Here is a 22,361-nt window from a genome sequence, read left to right on the forward strand (position 1 = left end):
AAAATAAAATGTTAAAAAATAGAATAAACTGATGTTGCAAAAACTCCTTAATTTCCTTTTGGATGGAATCTATGATTTTCAATAATTCCAGAAAATAATTTTAGTAACAATTGAAACGTTTTCAAATTTTCTTATTTTTATATAATTTGAAGAGATTACCCTTATCCGGACAGACAGACAATATTTTCATTAATATAATTTATATACTTAAACTTCAGTAAATTTGACATGAAACCGAACATCAAAATTTGACACAATTCAAAATCTGAATAAGTTTGCAATTCTTGTTTTGATATATTAAAGCATTCTCGATAAAAAATAGTTTATCAACCCTACATTGAAATGCATTAACTGATATAGTTTTAGTGACGGCAAATAAATTTTTGGAATGTCGTATGTCGTATGTCGCACACTGAACGACATTCAACTTTTTTTTTGTCAAATCTCGAATGTCGTATGTCCAATCTCGTTGTTTGCACGACATTCAACATTTTTCGAATGTCGTATGTCGTGCACTGAACGACAATAAATTTTTTTGTCAAAGTTCGAATGTAGCATGTCCAACGTCGTTTTTTGCACGACATTCATCTTTTTTCGAATGTCGTATGTCGTATAACGCACACTGAACGACATTCAATTTTTTTTTGTCAAAGTTCGAATGTCTTATGTCCAATATCGTTTTTTTGCACAACATTCAACTTTTTTCGAATGTCGTATATCGTGCACTGAACGACATTCAAATTTTTTTTGTCAAAGTTCGAATGTCGTATGTCCAGTGTCGTTTTTTCCATGAAAATTCAATTTTTTTTAATGTCGTGTGTCTTATAACTCACACTGGACGACATTCAAAATTTTCGGATGTCGTATGTCGTATGTCGCACCCTGGACGACATTCAAACTTTTCGAATGTCGTATATTGTATGTCGTTTGTTTAGCCAACTTCACACAGCTGCCAAGCGTAATTGCGAAGCGTAATGTTTGACGTTGCGCTAGATGACGCTGCATTACGCCTTCTTGATCATAACTTGCCAAACGTTTCAGTTTGCAAAAAATACTGCAAAACGTAGCAAACTAGCTAAGAACTTTGTAATGTCACAGTCACACATACGGCACGAACAACTACGTCTAGCCACGGATAGAAACGTAGTAATCCGTATCGGTCCGTAACGATCCGTACCGGAGCCGTACCTTAAAGTAGTAACCCGTATCCGTAGCAATCCGTACAGCTCAGGTGCGGACCGATACGTATTACTACGTTTCTATCCGTGGCTAGACGTAGCTATCCGCGCCGTATGTGTGACTGGGGTATTAGTAACTTCAAATTTAAAACATTGGAGGTCCTTTTTGTGTCATACTAAAAATTAAATCCACATTTTGCAATTATTCTACTTTAATGCACTTTTCAATTACCAAATAGAAAAGCAACAGTTTCTTACTGATTACCACGATTATATTTTTCTTTAGTTACGGAGGAGAACCATGTTATCAGTATAATAGCGAATCTACAAAAACATGCAGCAGTTTATTTGGATGGTGGGGCTGCAAGACAGTGTAAGTACAAGTCATTAACTGATAGCTTATCATGTAATGATAATAATACTGTTCGATATCTCAGTCCTGTCATTTCAGGCCGAATGTCTAAAATAATTTAAAGAATTATGCATACGTCATTCGCTCACATTTTAGCAGGAAATGTAAATATTACATTGAAGGTAAAAGTGCAATTCAAGCAGAATTTAGATTTAGATTATACTTTGCAGTACTTTGAACTTTTAAACCATAAGTGTTTCAATTATAAGAGATACTCCCACATATGGTTGGGTAAAGGTTGCTATATTGCTTACGTATTATTCTTGTTAAATGTTCACACATCATAATTGTATGTTTTACATTATTATAACCAGATATTTTTATTCTAATGATATAAATTTATATTTGTGCACTGGTCTTATATATTGATATATTATATAATGAACTTCTGTTGTATTTATTGTTTGTTTGTTTTTTGTTTTTTTTTTGTTTTTCTTTTTAAATCTTATATGTCTGTGTTAAATATTTTATATTAGTATCATTGAAGCTGTTATAGTCATGCTTATGCTTAAAAGAACAAGACTAAGAATATGACTTTGTCAATTAGAATTGTGGGCTAGCTATGACAAATCTACCAAATGATGTCATCATATTGTAACGTTTCCGCCCGAGCCTGGTACGAAAATTACGCAAACAGTAACATAATATCAATATAATTTTTTCTCTAGCTATCTAGCTTATTAATCAAAAGTCTAAAAATGTACACACAGTTTTTTTTCTAAAGCTACCTTGCTTAATGCTTGTTTAAAACCGATTTGAAAATAATTGGAAAATGTTCGAACATACAATTATCTTGATAATCTGAACTTGTAACTGATATCAATGTTTCCACTGGTTTCGAATGAACTTATTAATAGCATGTCTCTTAATAATCAGTAAAATATTAATGTTTGGAACTTTCTTAATAAGGGTTCAACTCAGTCTAAGAATATATATCTACAATTTATCTTGTATGCAGTATATACTACGGCATAGGTCTCTACCCTGCCTAAAACCTTGACTTAGGTACTCTATGCACCCTTTGTCGCAAACTTGCCTATAACTATTTATATATGAATGTATGGAACGTACGGTCCGGACTAAATTCGCATATACCCGCAACTTAGAGCTTACGCTGCTTCCCTGGGCTATTAAAGAAACGTGCAACCCAGGGCATCCGTCGCTATTCTGGGGTAACTTTTATAAGCTACTAGCAGTTGGTCCAAAGTCTTTCTAACCATTTATTTAATTAATTAGTTGCCAGTAGAAACCGGCGACTATATTTGATACACTTTAGGATTCTTCAGTTGGTAGGAGAAGTTATTAAAATGTGACCATAACAAATTGATATAATTGTAAATGATAGAAAAATAAGGCGGTTAATGAAAGGCTTTTCGTAAAGGAATTAGAAGCAGAAAATTGCATAAGATTTATATTATTTCAAAATATAGTTTTTTTAGGAAATGTTTTTATAGGAAAGATGTATAAGAACTTATCCCTATCATATCAAGCCGTAGATAAATTAACAAATGCTAGAGAATTCCAGCAATCACTGATTTCCTGGGTCTTTACCTATGTCTATGTCATGCTGCGTATATTTAGGTTATACTACTGCAGACGAAAAAAAAAACCAGATCTACAATGTCATGAGCGCATGTAAGACAAAGAAAGTAACACAGTCTATGTTTAAATATTATTAGATCTCGTGATTTTTATGACGTACCGTTAGGGTTGAAAATGCCGATTTAGCTATAAGCTTTAAGACAATTCAATTTAGTACGATTAGGGTCAATTTAGTACGATTAGGGTCATGCATATTCTATTTAGTATGGTCCTGGTTGAGCTTTAAGCTTTTTAATATTTAGTATGGCCAAGGGTCATACTAATTGTAATTATGTGCGACCCAGGGTCATACTAGTTGTAACTTTATCCGACCCAAGGTCCTACTAATTTGATTATGTCCGACTCTGGGTCGTACTAGAGATGACTGCTGTAGTTGAGGGTCATACTAAATAGGAGAAACTAATGAAAATATATTCGACCCAGGGTCATGCTAAAGACGTTTGCTGCAATAGAGGGTCATAATATTTCGCGATTGCCTTAATGCTAATTGAAAAATGTCAGACCCAGGGTCATACTAATTGTCTTAAAGATAAATAGATTCATCTTAATTCATGGTCGTACTAATTCGAATTAGTATGATCCTAGGATCATACTAACTGAATATGTCAGACCCATGATCGAACTAAATTAAATAGCTTAAAGCTAATTCCCAAGCATTGATATACTAATTAGAATATGCCAGACCCTGGGTCGTACCTGGAACAACTGATACGTATTAAACCTTCCTGGTCGTATTAAATCGAATTGTCTTAACGCTAAATTGGCATTGTCGACCCTAACGGTACGTGATATATATATATATATATATATATATATATATATATATATATATATATATTTTAACTTGCCAAACTATGAACCCTTCATTACAAGATATATAATATAATTTATTGAACTGTTTCGGTTACAATCTTCTGCATTTATTGATTCAACATGTGAAATATGTACGCCGTCGTAGATTTCCGTTCTTATTCGTGAGGATGCTGGCGCATGGGTTTCAGAACGAGGTCGTAAATTAGCGAGTGCTTTGGAAACAAAGAAAGATGGTAAGAGGGGTTTTGGGTAACTTCCATTAAGGATGTTACGTGTTTTAGCTTTCAACGGCATGCGATACACCGAAAGAAATGTTTTATTTTCTGAGACAATATTTCTACTTATAACCATGTACTATTACAAAACCTTAATGTACACATAGATAAAATAGAAATAATATTTCAGCTATAGGAGAGTCGTAAAATGTTGCGCGGGATATGATGGAGAATACAAAGACTGGACAAGATCAGAATCGTCTTTGGGATGTAAAATACGTGAGTTGATTACATTTTTAATAATCAGTAACACGGTTTATTTCGATACTTATTATTACGCATAAAAACAAGTTTATTTCGACTGCGTTATTGTTTTTAGTTATGAATTAACATGTGAAGCATATTTACGAGAAAAAGGTATATCATAATGTAGGTATGACATAATTGCAATAGTTCAATCATTATGATACTAGTATGCACGTTATTGGATAGGTCTCTACTGAATTTAATGTCAGTAAAGACGTGCCAATCGCTGTTTGCTAATTGCGTATTGCTATTTCAATTTGCTAATTACCATTTGCAAATTTTTGAAACCTTCACACTTTCTTATTGCGAGTTATATGGAATTTTTTATTCGATTCTTAAAGATTGCCTTTTCCAATTTTCTTATTTCAGATAATCTTTTGCCAAATAGCAATTTACAGTGTTTACAGACATGTTAGATTGTTTTATTAAAACATATTTAGATTATTCTTTTATTGTTTTTATGTTATGAATTTGTCAATTATATATGGGACTTTCAAAGGCCCTGTCAAAGATTCTCAATCTGTCTTAACACAACTGACGTTCGAACTATTTTACAGGTATGGTGGCATATTTCTGCCAACCACATATCCACTTATTTATCTCGAACCTTTCGTAAAAATGTCATTTATTCAGTTATTATCTGGCAAGTGACAAAACTGCGTGTTATCCATATAAGTATCTTAACAGGACAAACTGCCTTTTAGTGCCCACTGCTGCCATCCACATATTCACTTACGTTAACTAGGTATCTTGATTTTTGTCAATTGGCAATGTCCCGTAATCTTCCCCTATGATTACGGAATAAATGAAAATATATAAAGGGGCATAACAATTATGCAAATTTATATTTCCAAATCCTATCAATATGCACAAACCATTAGGGGCGGTGGAAGGAGATAAGGTGGCTAAACGTGGGGGCCTCAAAATACCGTTCCGGTAATCTACTGACTGAGCTATCCGACCGCCTACACGTTTCTCCCCGTTTCAATATTCAAGTTCTATACCGTCACATATTTCACCACTATTTTGAAATTCGTCCTCGTGTTTCAGCGGGTACTTTATAAATCAAGCAATTACAGGCATCGGAGACAAACCAGTGTAATGCCTTCACGCCCCACGTTGGGCGCCAAATGTCACAGGATGAGAATAATGTGCAGCCAGACCGGAACTCGAACCAGGGGCCTCAGAATACCGTTCCAATTTACCGACTGAGCTACCCTGCCGCCTATACATTTTCTCCCCCTTTCAATATTCTATACCGTGACAATTCCGTATAGGGGACGAAATCGCCAATTTGGATACTAATATTAACTTGATATCATGAAAACTTTCACAATAACCAATTATTTATGTGAATATGTGGATGGCAGATGTAGGCACTAACAGGCAGTTTTATCCTGTTAACCTAATCATCTGGATAACACGCAATTCTGCCACTTGCCAGATAATAACTGGATATGTGACATTTTTAGAGAAAACTGTCTACATAAAAAAGTGGATATGTGGTTGGCAGAAATATGCCACCATATACAGGACCTTTATAATAACATACTGGTTCCGTTCAATGCTTCCAAAGGGTGTTATCATGGTAGATTTTATTACCGATCCCAACATCAGTAGTTAGGTGTCGAGTGGCGGCCGTAAACAGTATCCCGTGCTGTGGTACAGAATTGTTTCGTTTCCTGGTCCTTTGCGGGCATGGCGTCTATTCAATTTTACGTCTTATGGAATTCCACAAACGACGTGCTAGAGGGTGTGAGAGGTGTTTCAAATGCCACTTCCTCTCATGAAACGAACTGAGACAGTCACTGCTTAGCCATATATTTTGCTTGGTTGCGTTTAATCTTCAAAGAATCTTTTATACATTGAACTATTTATCCATTTACAAATATTCTACAGTCTTGATTTTATAAACAAATGCTACATTATCAGACCACTTTGTATAATATTTTTATTGATTTTTTTATAATTTGTTCATAAAATATATGATTAAGCACTATTAAAATTTGTCAAAAACAAAGCATTAAGATCAACTGTTTGGTACCATTTTCAAGCACGGTGCCGCGGGGGATACGGCGAGCGAAGTTGTAACGTACGTGGGGAGGGATTCGTTATGAACAGAAGTGGCATTATTAAAACAGACAGTGGCGGGGAATGTCACGCTCCTTCTTTATGTAAAAATTGCAACGAAGGTTATTATCCAGTGACGGACCAAGGAGGATATTGCAAAGGTTAGTCTATAAATTTCTTTACAGATATAATATCTAATTGACATGAACAATTTCAATATAAAGATTGTTTCGTCACTTTTTTTAACGTATACTTCGGTGGATACTCACATATTATATCATTGACATCTGAAATACATGTTGGTACGTATACGATTTCATCTGACGTTTTAGCCCACCTGAGCCAAAGTCTTAATGTGAGCTTTTGTGACCGCTTGATGTCCGTCGTCTTTAGTCCGTCGTCCGTCCGTCAGCAATTTCTAAAGCAATATTCTTCTTCAAAACTACTGGGCAGATTTACACTGAACTTCACGAGAATTATACTTGGGATCCCCCTTTCAAAATTGCCAAAAGAATTAAAATTTACAAAGAACTGTTGTTGCCATTGCAACCGAAAGGAAAAACTTTAAAAATCTTCTCGTCCAAAACCACGGGTCCTAGAGCTATGATATTTGATATGTGGCATCATCGAATTGTCCTGTACCAAGATTATTCAAATTGTCTCCCTAGGATCAAATATGGCTTCACCCTGGGGTCACATGGGTTATATGGACTTATATAGGGTACAAACTTAGAAATGCTTCTTGTCAAAAACCACAGGTCCTAGATCTTTGATATTTGGTATGTAGCATTAACAATTTAGTAGTCCTCTTCCACGTTTGTTCAAATTATCCCCCCTATGAACAGTATAGCTCCGCTGTAGGGGTCACATGACTTATATAGACTTCTACAGGGAAATCTTTGAAAATATTATTGTACAAAATCACATGGCATACGGCTTTGATAATTGGTATGTAGCATTATTTAGTGGTCCTTTACCATGATTTTCAAATTATCTTCCTAGGCTGAAAACTTAATATGGCCCCTTTCTTAAAACAGTAATTTTTTATGTAAATAAGAGGAGCCAAAACGTCATGCTATAAAGTTTTGATTTTGTGATTTAGAATGTATTCAAAGTTAAAACGGAATAGGGAAATGTATAAACAGTACCTTGATTTAGGGGTCAAAGGTCATGCGCTTTATCTATTTGCTGTGAGATACATTCTATCTAGAAATTATATTCATATGTATCTAAAAGTGATAAGAAAATGTATTCAGTTTTCATACAAAGAAAAAGTATATTAAAGGAAAGTGCTTTGTACACGATCTTTACCCAGGTTACTTTTCTAATCATCCCCGTTTGGATTACAGATAAAACTTCTTTCCAGAGAATAACTGGATATTAACAGAAATTGCAGTGTACAAAAACGATAACGCTTCAAATGTTCTACCTTGCTTACTTCTTTTAATTATTTCCCTTTACAAAATTGAATTGTCATAACCGTAAAATTCAGGCACTTAATTTCACTTATAAGGCACAAACTCATGTTCATATTCACACAGCATATATTTTTGATGCAAAAGTACCCTAAAAAAAGGTACCCTCCCCAAATCTACCAAATTTATTCTATTTGATGTGCTTGGTTCCTTTTAGGGGCCAATGGAGCTAAATATAAAAATGATTTAAATGACTCTTCCTCGTGACCCGCTTGATAAATCTCCATCACACTTGATTTGTAGCATCATTATAAGGTCATCAACCAACTTTTTTAGATAAACGCACTTTATCCCTATTAAAGTCTGCTAAAGCTCAATATAGAAATACCATTGAACAATTTCTTCTTATGACCTGCTTGACAGATCATCATCAAATGTGGTCTGGAGCATTATTATAAGGTCCTCTACCAAGTTTTTTTTAACAGCAGCACTTGGTCGCGTTTAGTGACCACCTTAGCTTAAAATAGAAATACCTTTACACGACTTCGTTTCATTGAACCTCTTTGTAGACCTCCATCAAAATAGGTTTGTAGCATCACTTTAAGGTATTTTCCCAAATGTATGGAGTGTTTGCCCTTTTACGGGTCGCTAGATAAAAAAGAAATACAAACGTTTTAATGATATCTCCTCAAAAACGCTAGATATAAAAGGAATACGAACGTTTTAATGGTATCTCCTCATGAACGTGTGGTAGGATTTGTAAGGTTCTCTCCTAAACTTGTTTCTGTTTGGGGCATTTTCTCCTTCTTAGGGTCACGAGAGCGAAAAATAGTAAAACCTCTCACGAATCGCTTGACGGTTCTTCATCAAACTTCGTAAGATGGAAACGCATTTTTCGCGGTCCCCCAAAAAACTATAGAAAAATACTTTAAATACCTTTATTTTAAAGAAATTCTTAAAGGATCCACAAAAAGCTTTGTCAGAAGCCAGGTCTTATTATCAAAGGCCTCTTCAGTCGAGCAACTTGGGCGCATTAGGCCCAATTGCTTACTTTAAATTTCGTTTGTTTCTTGATATTATCCCCTAGTAATTTGACAGTCTACCAATCCACTAAAATTGTATCTTATTACTTTCTCTTTCCGTTTATGATGTTTCACATCCTCCCATATAAAAAAAAATATTCAGTCATGTTTAGTATATGTTACCGTGCCTTGAATCTGTTACAATGTTCCAATAAACGATATCTTATTGAATTTTATAGACCGCATTTATCTCGATCTATGAAAGCATAAAATACGCAACTTTTTTACGGTTTCGGTTTTATTTTATACGGTGGTATGTTTAGGACATGCAATTATTTTTTTAGGATTAAATTATCTTGAGCGATCAACATCTTATCTCGTGCGTACGACATCTTATCTTGAGCGATCAACATCTTATCTCGAGCGATCAACATATTATCTTGGGCGATCAACATTTTATCTCGAGCGATCAACATCTTATTTCGTGCGCACGACATCTTATTTTGAGCGATCAACATATTATCTCGTGCGCACGACATCTTATCTTGAGAGATCAACATCTTATCTCGTGCGATCAACATATTATCTTGAGCGATCAACATATTATCTTGAGCGATCAACATATTATCTTGAGCAATCAACATCTTATCTTGAGCGATCAACATCTTATCTCGTGCGCACGACATCTTATCTTGAGCGATCAACATATTATCTTGAGCGATCAACATCTTTTTTCGTGCGCACGACATCTTATCTTGAGCGATCAACATCTTATCTCGAGCGATCAACATATTATCTCGAGCGATCAACATCTTATCTCGTGCGCACGACATCTTATCTTGAGCGATCAACATATTATCTTGAGCGATCAACATCTTATCTCGAGCGATCAACATATTATCTTGAGCGATCAACATCTTATCACGTGCGCACGATATCTTATCTTGAGCGATCAACATCTTATCTTGAGCGATCAACATATTATCTTGAGCGATCAACATATTATCTCGAGCGATCAACATCTTTTCTCGGTCATCTTATCAATATCTATTAAGGACCTTTGTGTGAATTCAGATCATAAAACATACGGCTGCCACCGTTTTTTTTTTTTATTTCGATTATACTTATAACCGTTTCACATGTTTGCAGGGTTAGACATTTAAATAGGGAAACTGATAAAAAAGGCAGCAAAAAATCAGTGATGATGCAAAGAAATAAATTTAAGTCCTTAACAAAAAAAATAGTATGTAGGCTTCGCTATGGAAGCCCTGGAGGGACAATTGATTTCCGTACTTCCAACTTTTGCACTTCTCACTTCCAACTTCTTGAGTTCCTACTTCCTACTTCTAACTTCCACGCTTCTGACTTCTAACTTCCGCAGTTCTGACTTCCAACTTCCCGACCTTCGACTTCTGATTTCCAACTTCCACACTTCTTACTTCCGACTTTTGACTTCCTTCTTCTAACTTTCGCACTTTTGACTTCTAACTTCTGCACTTCTGACTTCCAGCATCCTGACTTCATACTTCCGACTTCCAACTTCCACACTTCTTACTTCCGACTTCCAAAAAAGGAAAGTTGGCAGTCAGAAGTGCGGAAGTTGGAAGTCAGGAAGTTAGAAGTCAGAAGTGTGGAAGTTAGAAGTCAGAAGTGCGACAGTTAGAAGAGGGAAGTAAGAAGTCAAGAAGTCGGAAGTAAGAAGTGTGGAAGTTGGAAATCAGAAGTCGAAAGGCAGGAAGTTAGAAGTCAGAAGTGCGGAAGTTAGAAGAGGGAAGTAAGATGTCAAAAAGTCGGAAGTAAGAAGTGTGGAAGTTGGAAATCAGAAATCGAAAGTCTGGAAGTTAGAAGTGCGGAAGTTAGAAGTCAGAAGTGCGGAAGTTAGAAGAAGGAAGTAAGTAGTCAAGAAGTCGGAAGTAAGAAGTGTGGAAGTTTGAAATCAGAAGTCGAAAGTCAGGAAGTTGGAAGTCAGAAGTGTGAAAGTTAGAAGTCAGAAGTGCGGAAGTTAGAAGTAGGAAGTCAAGAAGTTGGAAATGAGAAGTGCAAAAGTTAGAAGTCGGAAGTGGGAAGTACGGAAATCAATTGTCCCTCCAGGGCTTCCATACTTCGCCCATATATTAAACGATTTTCCTTGTTTTCCCTTAATTCATACATGCAACTTTTCTTCGCGAATTTATCAGTCGAACTGAAATTTGTTGCTGTTCTAACATGCAGTATGCATCATTGGTTATATACATTTGATTTTGAAGATAGAATGACCAATTATATGCATTGCTTTCCCAACTGATGTGATAAACTTGTACATGTACTTGTGGGAAGTTTAAATAACAGCGGAATAGGCGGGACCCTAATAAACAACTTGTCCGTATGTTTTACTGATGACCTAAATGCACACACAAAGGGCCTTAATATATATAAATAAGATGTCGTGCGCTCGAGATAAGATGTTGACCGCACAAGATAAGATGTTGATCGCTCAAGATAAAATGTTCATCGCTCGAGATAAGATGTTGATCGCTTAAGATAATATGTTGATAGCTCGAGATAAGATGTTGATCGCTCAAGATAATATGTTGATCGCTCGAGATAAGATGTTGATCGCTCAAGATAATATGTTGATCGCTCGAGATAAGATGTTGATCGCTCAAGATAAGATGTCGTGCGCACGAAATAAGATGTTGATCGCTCGAGATAAGATGTTGATCGCTCAAGATAATATGTTGATCGCTCGAGATAAGATGTTGATCGCTCAAGATAAGGTGTTGATCGCTCAAGATTATATGTTGATCACTCAAGATAATATGTTGATCGCACGAGATAATATGTTGATCGCTCAAGATGAGATGTTGGTCGCTCGAGATTATATGTTGATCGCTCGAGATAAGATGTTGATCGCTCGAGATAATATGTTGATCGCTCAAGATAATATGTTGATCGCTCGAGAAAAGATGTTGATCGCTCAAGATAAGATGTCGTGCGCACGAAATAAGATGTTGATCGCTCGAGATAAGATGTTGATCGCTCAAGATAATATGTTGATCGCTCAAGATAAGATGTTGATCGCTCAAGATAATATGTTGATCGCTCAAGATAATATGTTGATCGCTCAAGATGATATGTTGATCGCTCGAGATAAGATGTCGTGGGCACGAGATAAGATGTTGATCGCTGAAGATAAGATGTTGATCGCTCGAGATAAGATGTTGATCGCTCAAGAAAATATGTTGATCGCTCGAGATAAGATGTTGATCGCTCAATATAAGATGTTGTGCGCACGAGATAATATGTTGATCGCTCGAGATAAGATGTTGTGCGCATGAGATAAGATGTTGATCGCTCAAGATAAGATGTCGTGCGCACGAGATAATTTAATCTTGAAAAAAAATGACATATTTCCTAAACATACCACCGTAATTTTACACCTTTTTTCAACGTCAAAACTTTTTGACACTGAACATATTCTATCTCTATGTGTACGTGCATGCATGCATGCGTGCGTGCGGTCGTGCGCGCGCGTGTGTTTGTATGCGTAACATTGCTATAACCAACCTATACTAAACAAAACAGCTAACCCGCCATTGGTTATTTTGCAAATATCTTAAATCTTATTTAATATATTTTTGAATTTCACCATTCACATAGAACAACATTATTTTGATGAAAATTTCACATTTAAACAAAATCAAACAATGTTAATTAAATCAAGTACAATATAAACTTATTGATGAATCATTGAATCGATGCCGCAAATACATGTTGAAATATTATCTTTATCACATTCTGGCCTATGTTAAATAAATATATGAAATGCATTCATGTTTTTGAGACAACAGCAATATAGCTGAAATGTTTATAAGGTATTTTGTGTCAAAGCATTAAAGCATCAACATAATGGCCCTTATAACGTAAGGAGCAAATACAGTTGTCATTTTACCCTACACAGCTCCTAAAGCAGTATTGCCTATTATTCTGTCAACGATATATTATATACATTGTAATTCTGCACTTTTAATAGTCAATGTATTTCGATTATCTCAATGTCGGTTACGTCTTTTATTTGTTTTTAATCTAACTTCAAGCTTGTCAATATAGCCAGATTGCAGTGACTTTTAAAGAACCGGTCGCCTTTACCCGCAGTGGTATAAAATATTTGGTATCAATAAATTATTAACTTAACCGTGAATCGTGTATAAAAAGCGGCGGTTCTATACCACTTTGCAATGGTAGCAATAGTTATTTAGAGGATGCATAATGTTAAATGGTGGCCTAAATATATCTGAAACTTGTTATTAAGCATCGATTTAACTCAATATTTTAACAAATTCAATTTAGGTATATATATGCGTCATTGTTTAACTTCTAATACATTTTTTCAGCTTGCAAGAAACCAGACAATTGTAATTTGCCGCACTGTACAACAAAAGATGATTTCATATGTAAATTTTGTGTTGGTGAATATGAACCAGATAAACCTGGATTTAATATCTACACAAGTACTCCAGATCCTAAAAGATGTCAAAGTAAGATAGTCATAGACTTATTACTTGAAACACATGTAGTATTTTATTGTCTGTAACTGCTTTATCTTAATGACATAACATAAAATCAATGACACTCATTGATTTATGATGAGTCTAAGGTTTTGAATACAGATACATTACAGTACAAATTGTCTAGAAGTGTTGGGAAGTGTAAAGATGGTGTTGCTAGAAAAGATTTACTTAGTTAGAATATATGTAATAGGCAAGAAAATATCTGTTTAGAGGGATATTTCTTATGTAATATTATTATACAGGAGCATGTTCATGGATGGAAGGTGCCCGGTGTTTTCCAGGAGTATGCAATGGAAATATGATTTTGGAAGATGACTGTATATGTGCCTCTGGTTTCACTGGGAAATACTCTGATTGTGCAACGTGTAAATATATACAATTATCATTTCTTAAACTTAACTTTATTCTGTCGCCGATTTCGGATACGATTGAAATAAGCACATATTGGCAGAATATTTTGATTGAAATTGCGATAAATAAACAAAGTTAGAATTATCTTCTTTTCAACCTTCATCAAGTTTAAGTGTGAATGCTACGATATAAATTAATGTGTTTTTTGTCTTTAACATTTATCAAGTTCTTTCTTTTATTATTGAACATATCTTTTTTGTCCCACTTATTATGCAAGTAAGATGGCAATTTTCTCCGAAAATGTAAATAAATTTTATTACCATGATTGACACTCTTTTCTTAGTAAAGGCTGCAGTGTAGCTTTATACATGTAACATCTCGACACTTCAATATTGTACAGTTATATCGAATCAACAAAGGCAACACATTCTTTAGGTAAAGGAACTTTTAGTATAAAGGCAGCCGTTGAGATTTACAGTTGTACAGATTTAGTATCATGTACGTTGCAGATATAAATATTGTTTCAAGCACACTAAGATTATCATTGGTACGGCCCGTAAAAGTTTATTATAGTTTAAATATTTTCAGTTACTCAAGGTCCAGAGATATATAAACATATGCTTGAATTAAGAGATGATTTAAACCCACCAATTCCTTTAGAAAGTTCTCAAACAACTGATGTTAAATGGACTAACGATGGCTTTTGGTCCAAAGTTACGGTGAATGCCTCGTCACGATATATTCCTGGACCAGAGTTCAACGCTACTACAACAAAGCCAAGTTACATTAAAAATATTACATATGGTATGACGGAAATGACTGTGACAGTAACTTTTTCCAGAGGTAATATAGATCAGTATATTTTTCAAAAAGATCTGATAAACAGATAATTATGAAATACTTTCTTAATAAATAATAATGAAATATTTTCTAATTTCCTTATACAGTCTTAACATTCGCGTAGTTATCAGAGTTTTTTTTATTTTAGTATTAAAAAAATAATGGTGTTCAAACGAAACGAAATTTCAAAGTAAAGACGATTTATTAACTAATCAAAAGGATGATAGCTAATTACGATTCATGTCATTTAGCACTTTACTGCACCTAGAATTGGTAAGGCTGAAAGGAATACTAATTCAGCCATATTGCTCGACATATTATTTATGGGGCAGTCGTAGTAGAGTAGTTCAGGTCGCCGACTTTAAATCACTTATCCAACACCACTGTGGGTTCGAAACCTCGGTTTGGATTTACAATTATTTCATGAAAGGAAGCCTTCCAGCTTGCATGCGGAAGGTCGGTTCATTTATCCAGGTGTCCGCCCATGAATACAATAATGCTTGGGGGCGCCTTGGTTTTTTCTCAACCGTGAACAGCTAGGAAAGTAACAATATGGCCTAAATTTTAACGATGTGACGTGAAACGCAACAATACAAAACAAACGAATCGACATGTAATAAGCATTTATTTTATCAGTAGGACATGAGTATAAGACTGCACTCTGAAAGGCATGTTGTTTAAGCCATGTTGAGAAGTGACCTAGATTTAACCGTATATCAGAAAGAGTGGCCTGTCGCTTCTGACTATTGACAATAAATAACAAATGCTGATTGTAAGGTATAAGGCCGTGACTTTTATTATAATAATGTCATTGGAGAAAATTAATGAAATATCATGGCATATTGTATGAGATAGAAGTATTATGAAATGAAACATAAAATGATAGATATCTAGCCAAAATATATAGAAACAAAATAGAAAACACTATGAAACTGAAGCTCTAAATAAGATAAGCACACATGCACTAGACAATGCAAGGAGATTGCATTGTGCTAGGCAGGTCCTGCTACCGAAAATCCGAGCCTCAGGCTAGATGTTTAAAGAACAATGAATTCTTAAAATAATGATGATGGTTTTATGTCTGATTGCCTGAAGTATGTTAATGATCAGTTGTACCATATGCAATACCGACATGCACAAAGTGTGTTGAGGGACACCAAATATTTTATAAAGTGAAATTTTGCCCATAAAATGGTACGATATGATATCTATTTATCTAATGGCTACATGCAAACATTCATGTTTTTAATGATATCAGATATGTTTCCGGCTTATGTACTTTCAAAGATGACACTATAAGCTATATGCAGCTGTATTTGACTATTATATCTCTTGTTTATACCTAATTAACCTAAAGCGAACGCTTCCAATACAATGCAACATTTACTTTTCCCCTAAAAGTGTTGCAGTAATTTTGATTCACGTACTTGATAATCTACCAGGTATGTACATGTAATTAAGTATATTTGAAGAGATCAACTCGTAGCTTTACTTACTAGTTTTTGCTTACCCTTCTAGGAAAGCTTTCCATTGTTTACACCAGTCTTAAAGTGAAACAATTTTACTCCGCGACTCCCAGTGTATTGCTAGGATACTGTTTGAATCGACAATGCTTCTACTTTGGCTCCGATATTATAGCATTTTATCAACAACGCAACGTCTTCGACGAGATGATGCATACACAAGTATCGAAATAAAAGTAAACCAAATATTAAATTATTTATTTTGTTTGGTTTAACGTCACACAATGAAATATCTAAAGAACAGAAATACTATACAGTTATAAGTTAATCAGAATGGTTTTTTATCACGATAAAGTCATAAAGCGCACAGCCTTAGGATTTGCACTGTGTGCGAAAAAAAATTAACTAGAAGGTGACAGTAAGATATCATGCTGATACACTACCCAAGACGCAATGTTAATCCAGTTCCTGTGCGACTAAGCCATTGAGAGTATAATACCGAATTATTTTCCTACGTAATACATGCGTGCACAGGAAGCATCTAACATAGAAAACACAGCCAAAGTCGCAATTCAAAACCGAACTTTGTATGCCTTATGCCTTTCAATTCGGTTTGATCAATTCCACCTCCGTAGATAATTCGATTTTACAAAAGCCACAGGAAAAAGAGTTGAATTCCAAGCCAATTTTGAATATTTTATGAATAATATTATAGTATGAAATTGTACTATTGATTAGTTACCACAAATATAATAATGACGCAAACTTTATAATGTGCTGAAGTGGATGCCCTCGACCCTTCAGTAGCCTAGGACGAGGATAAAAGAAGAGAAGAGACAAAAACAAAAACACAAAAAAATCATTTAACTTTTATCGGTCGGCTTTTGCAATGACCACAGCAAAATCATTTTAATAACAAATGTTAACATAAATAGTTTGGTCACAAACAAACGTAGATTGTAGAACAAAAGAAACAAAAGACAACGGTTTGATAACCAAATAATTTTTTCTAAATAATTTACCAAATACCAGTAAAAATTCTTTTGTCAACATGTATGTTTTTTCTTTACTCATGGCTCAAAGGAAAGTTATTTTCAATACCTGCTTAACAATAACACAAAACAAAATATTGTGCTTCTATATACTGAACAAAGTGTGACTAAAACTTATACATAATGCATTAATTTAAACCATTTACCTTTTCGGACGTCAACATAGAAATTGCTAGAAGTATCACCCAACGTACAGTAAAATACATAGTGTAGTCATCATCATAACCACCATCACCATCGCCATCATCATCACCATATTTTTTACCTTAAGTTTGCGTTTTCAAGCATAATTAAAAGCTTATCGTCGTAATCACGATGGGGATACCATCAAAATGATGAAAAAAAACAAGTAGGAAATAGTAACAATAACTTTTTCTTAAGTAACAACAGCAATAATGAAAATGATAAACATTGGGATCATCATCAAATTCGTCCATTTAAACTTCATCATAAGAATCGTCTTGACCATTAGTCGTCTTCATCAATATCGTCCGTTTATGACAGATGTAAAACCGTCAGCCAATATACAAACCAAAATGTCTCAACAAAATTGTAACAAAAACAGAATGATAAATGTTTCTTTTGAAAAGAAGAAAGTTTCTGTTGAAAGGAACCCAGTTTTTTATATCAATTTAAGGTATTACACCCGTAATAGGGTACCTCCTTTTCGAAGAGTATTCAATTCCTACTATAAACCTACTTTGACTGCAATTTTCAGAGATACGTAGGTTCAAGCCCCACTGGGACCAAAATGTTTTTCTTCATATTTTCCTTTTTACTAGTAAGTTTTTACTTCTTTTAAGACTTATTATTGATTTATTGTATAAAAGTGGACAATTTACATTTGCTAAGCGATTTCTTGCTGTTCGAAGTGAATTTACCTCTAAAACAGAAGGGGTAGAGTTAGACATCTTTAAAAATACCGAGTTACATGCGGTAAAAGTTCTCTATTTTGCCTTCACTCTTTAGAATACATATTGTGGAAGAAATGTAGATAGGTTTTATTTCTGCCCCAAGGTTATTTTTAAATGAAGTGAGCAAAATTCAAAACAGACCCGCAGGATTCGACCTCAGTTTTGGAGTTAGAATTCTGTCTCATTAGATCCGTTTACTTGCGGCATCCAAGAAAAAATTAAATTGACAGTTTTATTTACAATATGGCGTCACCCTGAGGTCGCATGTTTTATATAGACTAATATAGGGAAAAATTGAAGATCTTCTTGTCCAAAACCGCAGGGCCTAGCGCTTTGATATTTGGTATATAGCATCATCCGCTGGTCCTTTACTAACTTCAGTTTATCCCTCAGGGTCAAATTTGCTCCGCCCAGGCCAGGGTCACATGGTTTGTATAGGAATGAACTTCTTGTTTGAAACCATAACTTTTATCCTGGCTGAAAAGGGCTATCGATCCAGGGTCATTATTCCCTCTTGATTATGCATTACGGCTATTTTTATAAAAAAAAAACTGCATAAACTTGTCACAACTATAAAAGTTTGAACATGGTAATAGGAGTAATGTCACGTTTATGACAATTTATTTTATTCCATTATTAATATCGCGTAAATTCACGTTTAAAAGCAACAACATTTTCTTGAAGATATTAAAGAGTCAGTATAATAGCCTTTCGATCCGAGTTGCTGTATTCGGCTAGAGTTGATTTTGCCAGATCGGATCTTACGAGGCGCGCAAGCCCCGAGTGTGATCCGACCTTGCAAAATCTCTTAGAGCCAAATACGAAATCCCAGATCCAGCTACAGTTACAATGACCCTTTTATTACATACCTCCACCTTTTTAAACTCCGCCTCTTTCGAAGCAGAACGGGGGGCACGGAAGTGGGCTGTGTCCTTCCATCCGTCCGTCACACTTCGTTTCCAGTTTATAACTCTGCCATCCATAAAGGGATTTTAGAATAACTTGGTATAAATGTTAGACATAAAAGGACGACGTGTTATGCGCAAGACCCAGACCTCTAGCTCCAAGGTCTATGTGACACTTAGAGGTTAAAGGTTGACATGGTCTGTTTCTTGTCCGGTCAATAACTCTGTCATTCATCAAGGGATTTTAAAATTACTTGGCACAAACTTCCCTATAATGAGTTGATGTGTCATGAACAAGACTCTCAGACCCCTAGCTCCAAGGTCAAGGTAACATTTGGAAATAAATCTCTTTTTTGTCTGTTCTGTAACTTTTTTATACATCGGTGAACATCCAAATAGCTTGGCATAAATATTCACCATTACAAAGCATTATGTCATGTGCAAAATCAAGGTCACAGGCACCCAAGTTAACTTCTTTTTACATGAAATTACCTCCCTTTTATATGAAAAGGTACAATACATGTGTTTTATCAGTTTTCCCAATATCTTAAACATGAATATTTGTTTTAAGTAAGATGATTGGTATTGATAGATATAAAAAGCTGTTAACAATTGTAGCCAATAGAATGCAAACCAAGGCAGAAAATATAAGTTAATGATATATATATAATATTTAAATGCAGCATTACTATAGTTGCAACACATTAGGTTGATCTGTAGGGCAGCTTTGCAATAGTAGAATTAACCTTTTTTGCTATATGATTTAAAACAAGTTATTTAAGTACCATATAAGTGTCATGCGTGTCATTTATTTATTAAGTACCTCCCTTTAAGGATAACATGGTGTAATAGCCGTATTTCATATCTTGTAACTGGATGGTACTATTTAAATGAAATTTGGTCACTTTAAAGACATTCAAAATTAAAAACGTTTCACCGAGAGATTTTTCGAATTTAATCATTTTTTTTGGGGAGATAATCGGTATTGAACTTAACATTGATGCCTATGGGAAATATATAATTTCTTTAATTACGAGAATCTGAGCTTGAGTTTCGAGAATTTTTTTCGGTAGAAAGCTGCATTATATGATTCTGATACAAATATCAAAAAGAAATCTGAAATTCCCTGTAGGGAAAAGGATAAAATTATTTTTTTCTAGTTTTCAGGGGAGATAACTCATGAAAAACCAAAATTATCAAGGGAGGTAGTCTAAAGGAATTTTTTTAGAACTTCTGTTACTATATAAGTTGTCAATATGCACCTTATTTCTATCGTTTGACATTTTCAAAGCTTACATTATGAAGTTGTATGTACGCTTTTGGTGAAATTGAGGCCTATTACGGGTAGTCATCCTGAATATGAAAAGATATTTCAATATATTTTTGTTTATTTTACCTTACCAATTTAAGAATGAAATCAAATTATATCTTTTAAATACAGATATTAGCATTTAAAGGCATTCACCAATATTAGATTTCCAGATATTTTCAATCGTCATAATCCTTCATGAATAAAAGTATATGATATATAGTTATGTCCTTAGTACATTCTTAGGATGCTGTCCTGTACTTAGTTTATGATGTATTGGCATGCAGTATGTTTTGCGAAGAATGTCGCTAGGCGGGAAAATTAGTAATACTGTTAGAAATTCTTCTTGTTTCTTGTTTTATTATTGAAGTAAACCTTCAATATTTATCGATGTTAAAATAGAAATGATTGCAGTTTGTAATTGTGCGATTTAAAGAAATGTGACAGGTAATACATATAGAATGAAAGTAGTAATATACAATGCAAAAAGTACAATGCGATTTTTTTTTCTGCCTGTTCATATTTACTGGTGAAATACAATCCGTATTTTTTACATAATTTATATACGTATATAATAAAAACAGGAATTTTGCATGTTAAAATTGATTTTATACAAACTATACCCGATCAAACTTGAAAATTTAAACTTTAAAATTGAACTTATCAAGATATTTAAAAAATTCAAAAGTTCCTTTTTTCATCGTCATATGTCTTTATAATGATGTATCGTATTAAAGGTATTGCAAATAACAACTGAAAGTTGATATAATACTTTACCTTTTGCGACCATGTTTATTATGCATTAGGGTATATACACGACAACTAGACTTTGTTTCTTTCTGTTTTCTGTTTTGTTTTTACACTGGTGCAAGTGATTTAGATAACGACAAGAAATTCTTGTTATATGCCAATTCGTTTGTTTTGTAGTTGTTAGGTTTAACATCACACCGTTACAATTTACGTAATATGTTTACTTTCCAGCTGTTCATGGTTGGAAGAAAAACGAACCGACCTTATTTTCTCGTAATTTCCTGTTTTCTGGTCTCATAGATTACTTTTGACAAATCAAATACTTTTATCGTCCGGTACCTTACATTTTCTTTTTTGTAACTAGAAATTTTATTTTTCGACAGGGAAAATTCTAATTCTAGTTCTAATTAACTTGGAGGCGAAATGTAAACCGCCAAAACAGCTCAAAGAATTAAGATCTGAGTTGAACAATAAAACGATAAAAGAATAACGAATATAGTCTTAAAAGTATCCTGAAGTTAAATTGTTTTTCTTGTGTACTGTTAGTGACTATCAGTTATGTTCAATGAATCAGGCTGTTTGCTAAAATATAAAAAAAAATATGAGAGAATGAACTATGCAACGGAACTGTCATAAACCTCTTTGATTATGACTAGGCTGAGTTAACGTTTGAATAAAAAGTGGAAAACCTCAGGTCGCTCAACACGACATAATGAAAATAGTTCAGAGTCAGTTTGATTTAGCCTGTTTTTGGACAAAACCAAGCTACCGTCTAGGCCAAACAGTTCTGCATGCTACGAGTACAAAACAAAAAAAAAAACAAAACAAAAAAAAAAAACAAAAAAAAAACAGTACGTTAACTCAACATAAGTATTGTGCTGAATGATACACTTTCAATACTCCGATGGTCGTTTGCGCAATACTAAGTATGTTACAAGCGTATATTTAGTAACTAAAGACGTCAGCTGCATTTTATAGTAGATTGTGTGACAGTTGAGTAAGTTAACACTATTTCCGAGTAACTGAAATAAATAGTAAAATATATACAATTGATATTTATATATAAACTCTGAAAAATCCAAACTAAGTAAATCCCTGGAATCGTTTGACAATCTAACAACATAAATAGATTTAGATTTATTAATACAATATTCTTTGAATATACAGAACACTGTATGGAATATATGTTAAAAT

General features: G+C 34.2%; 1 protein-coding gene across 2 annotated transcripts in view; it reads left to right on the forward strand.

Annotated features, from left to right (window-relative positions):
* Positions 1-22,361, forward strand: part of LOC128557563 (uncharacterized) — a 106,073-nt gene that overhangs the window by 34,094 nt on the left and 49,618 nt on the right. For both annotated transcript variants that reach the window (XM_053545020.1, XM_053545023.1), the window contains exons 2-7: positions 1,465-1,551; positions 4,411-4,499; positions 6,581-6,757; positions 13,407-13,550; positions 13,826-13,948; positions 14,523-14,777. In XM_053545020.1, the coding sequence (XP_053400995.1) occupies positions 1,465-1,551; positions 4,411-4,499; positions 6,581-6,757; positions 13,407-13,550; positions 13,826-13,948; positions 14,523-14,777 (875 nt within the window). The remainder of the gene's footprint in view (positions 1-1,464; positions 1,552-4,410; positions 4,500-6,580; positions 6,758-13,406; positions 13,551-13,825; positions 13,949-14,522; positions 14,778-22,361) is intronic.

This window comes from Mercenaria mercenaria, chromosome 1 (assembly GCF_021730395.1).
Source record: "Mercenaria mercenaria strain notata chromosome 1, MADL_Memer_1, whole genome shotgun sequence".
NCBI lineage: Eukaryota > Metazoa > Mollusca > Bivalvia > Venerida > Veneridae > Mercenaria > Mercenaria mercenaria.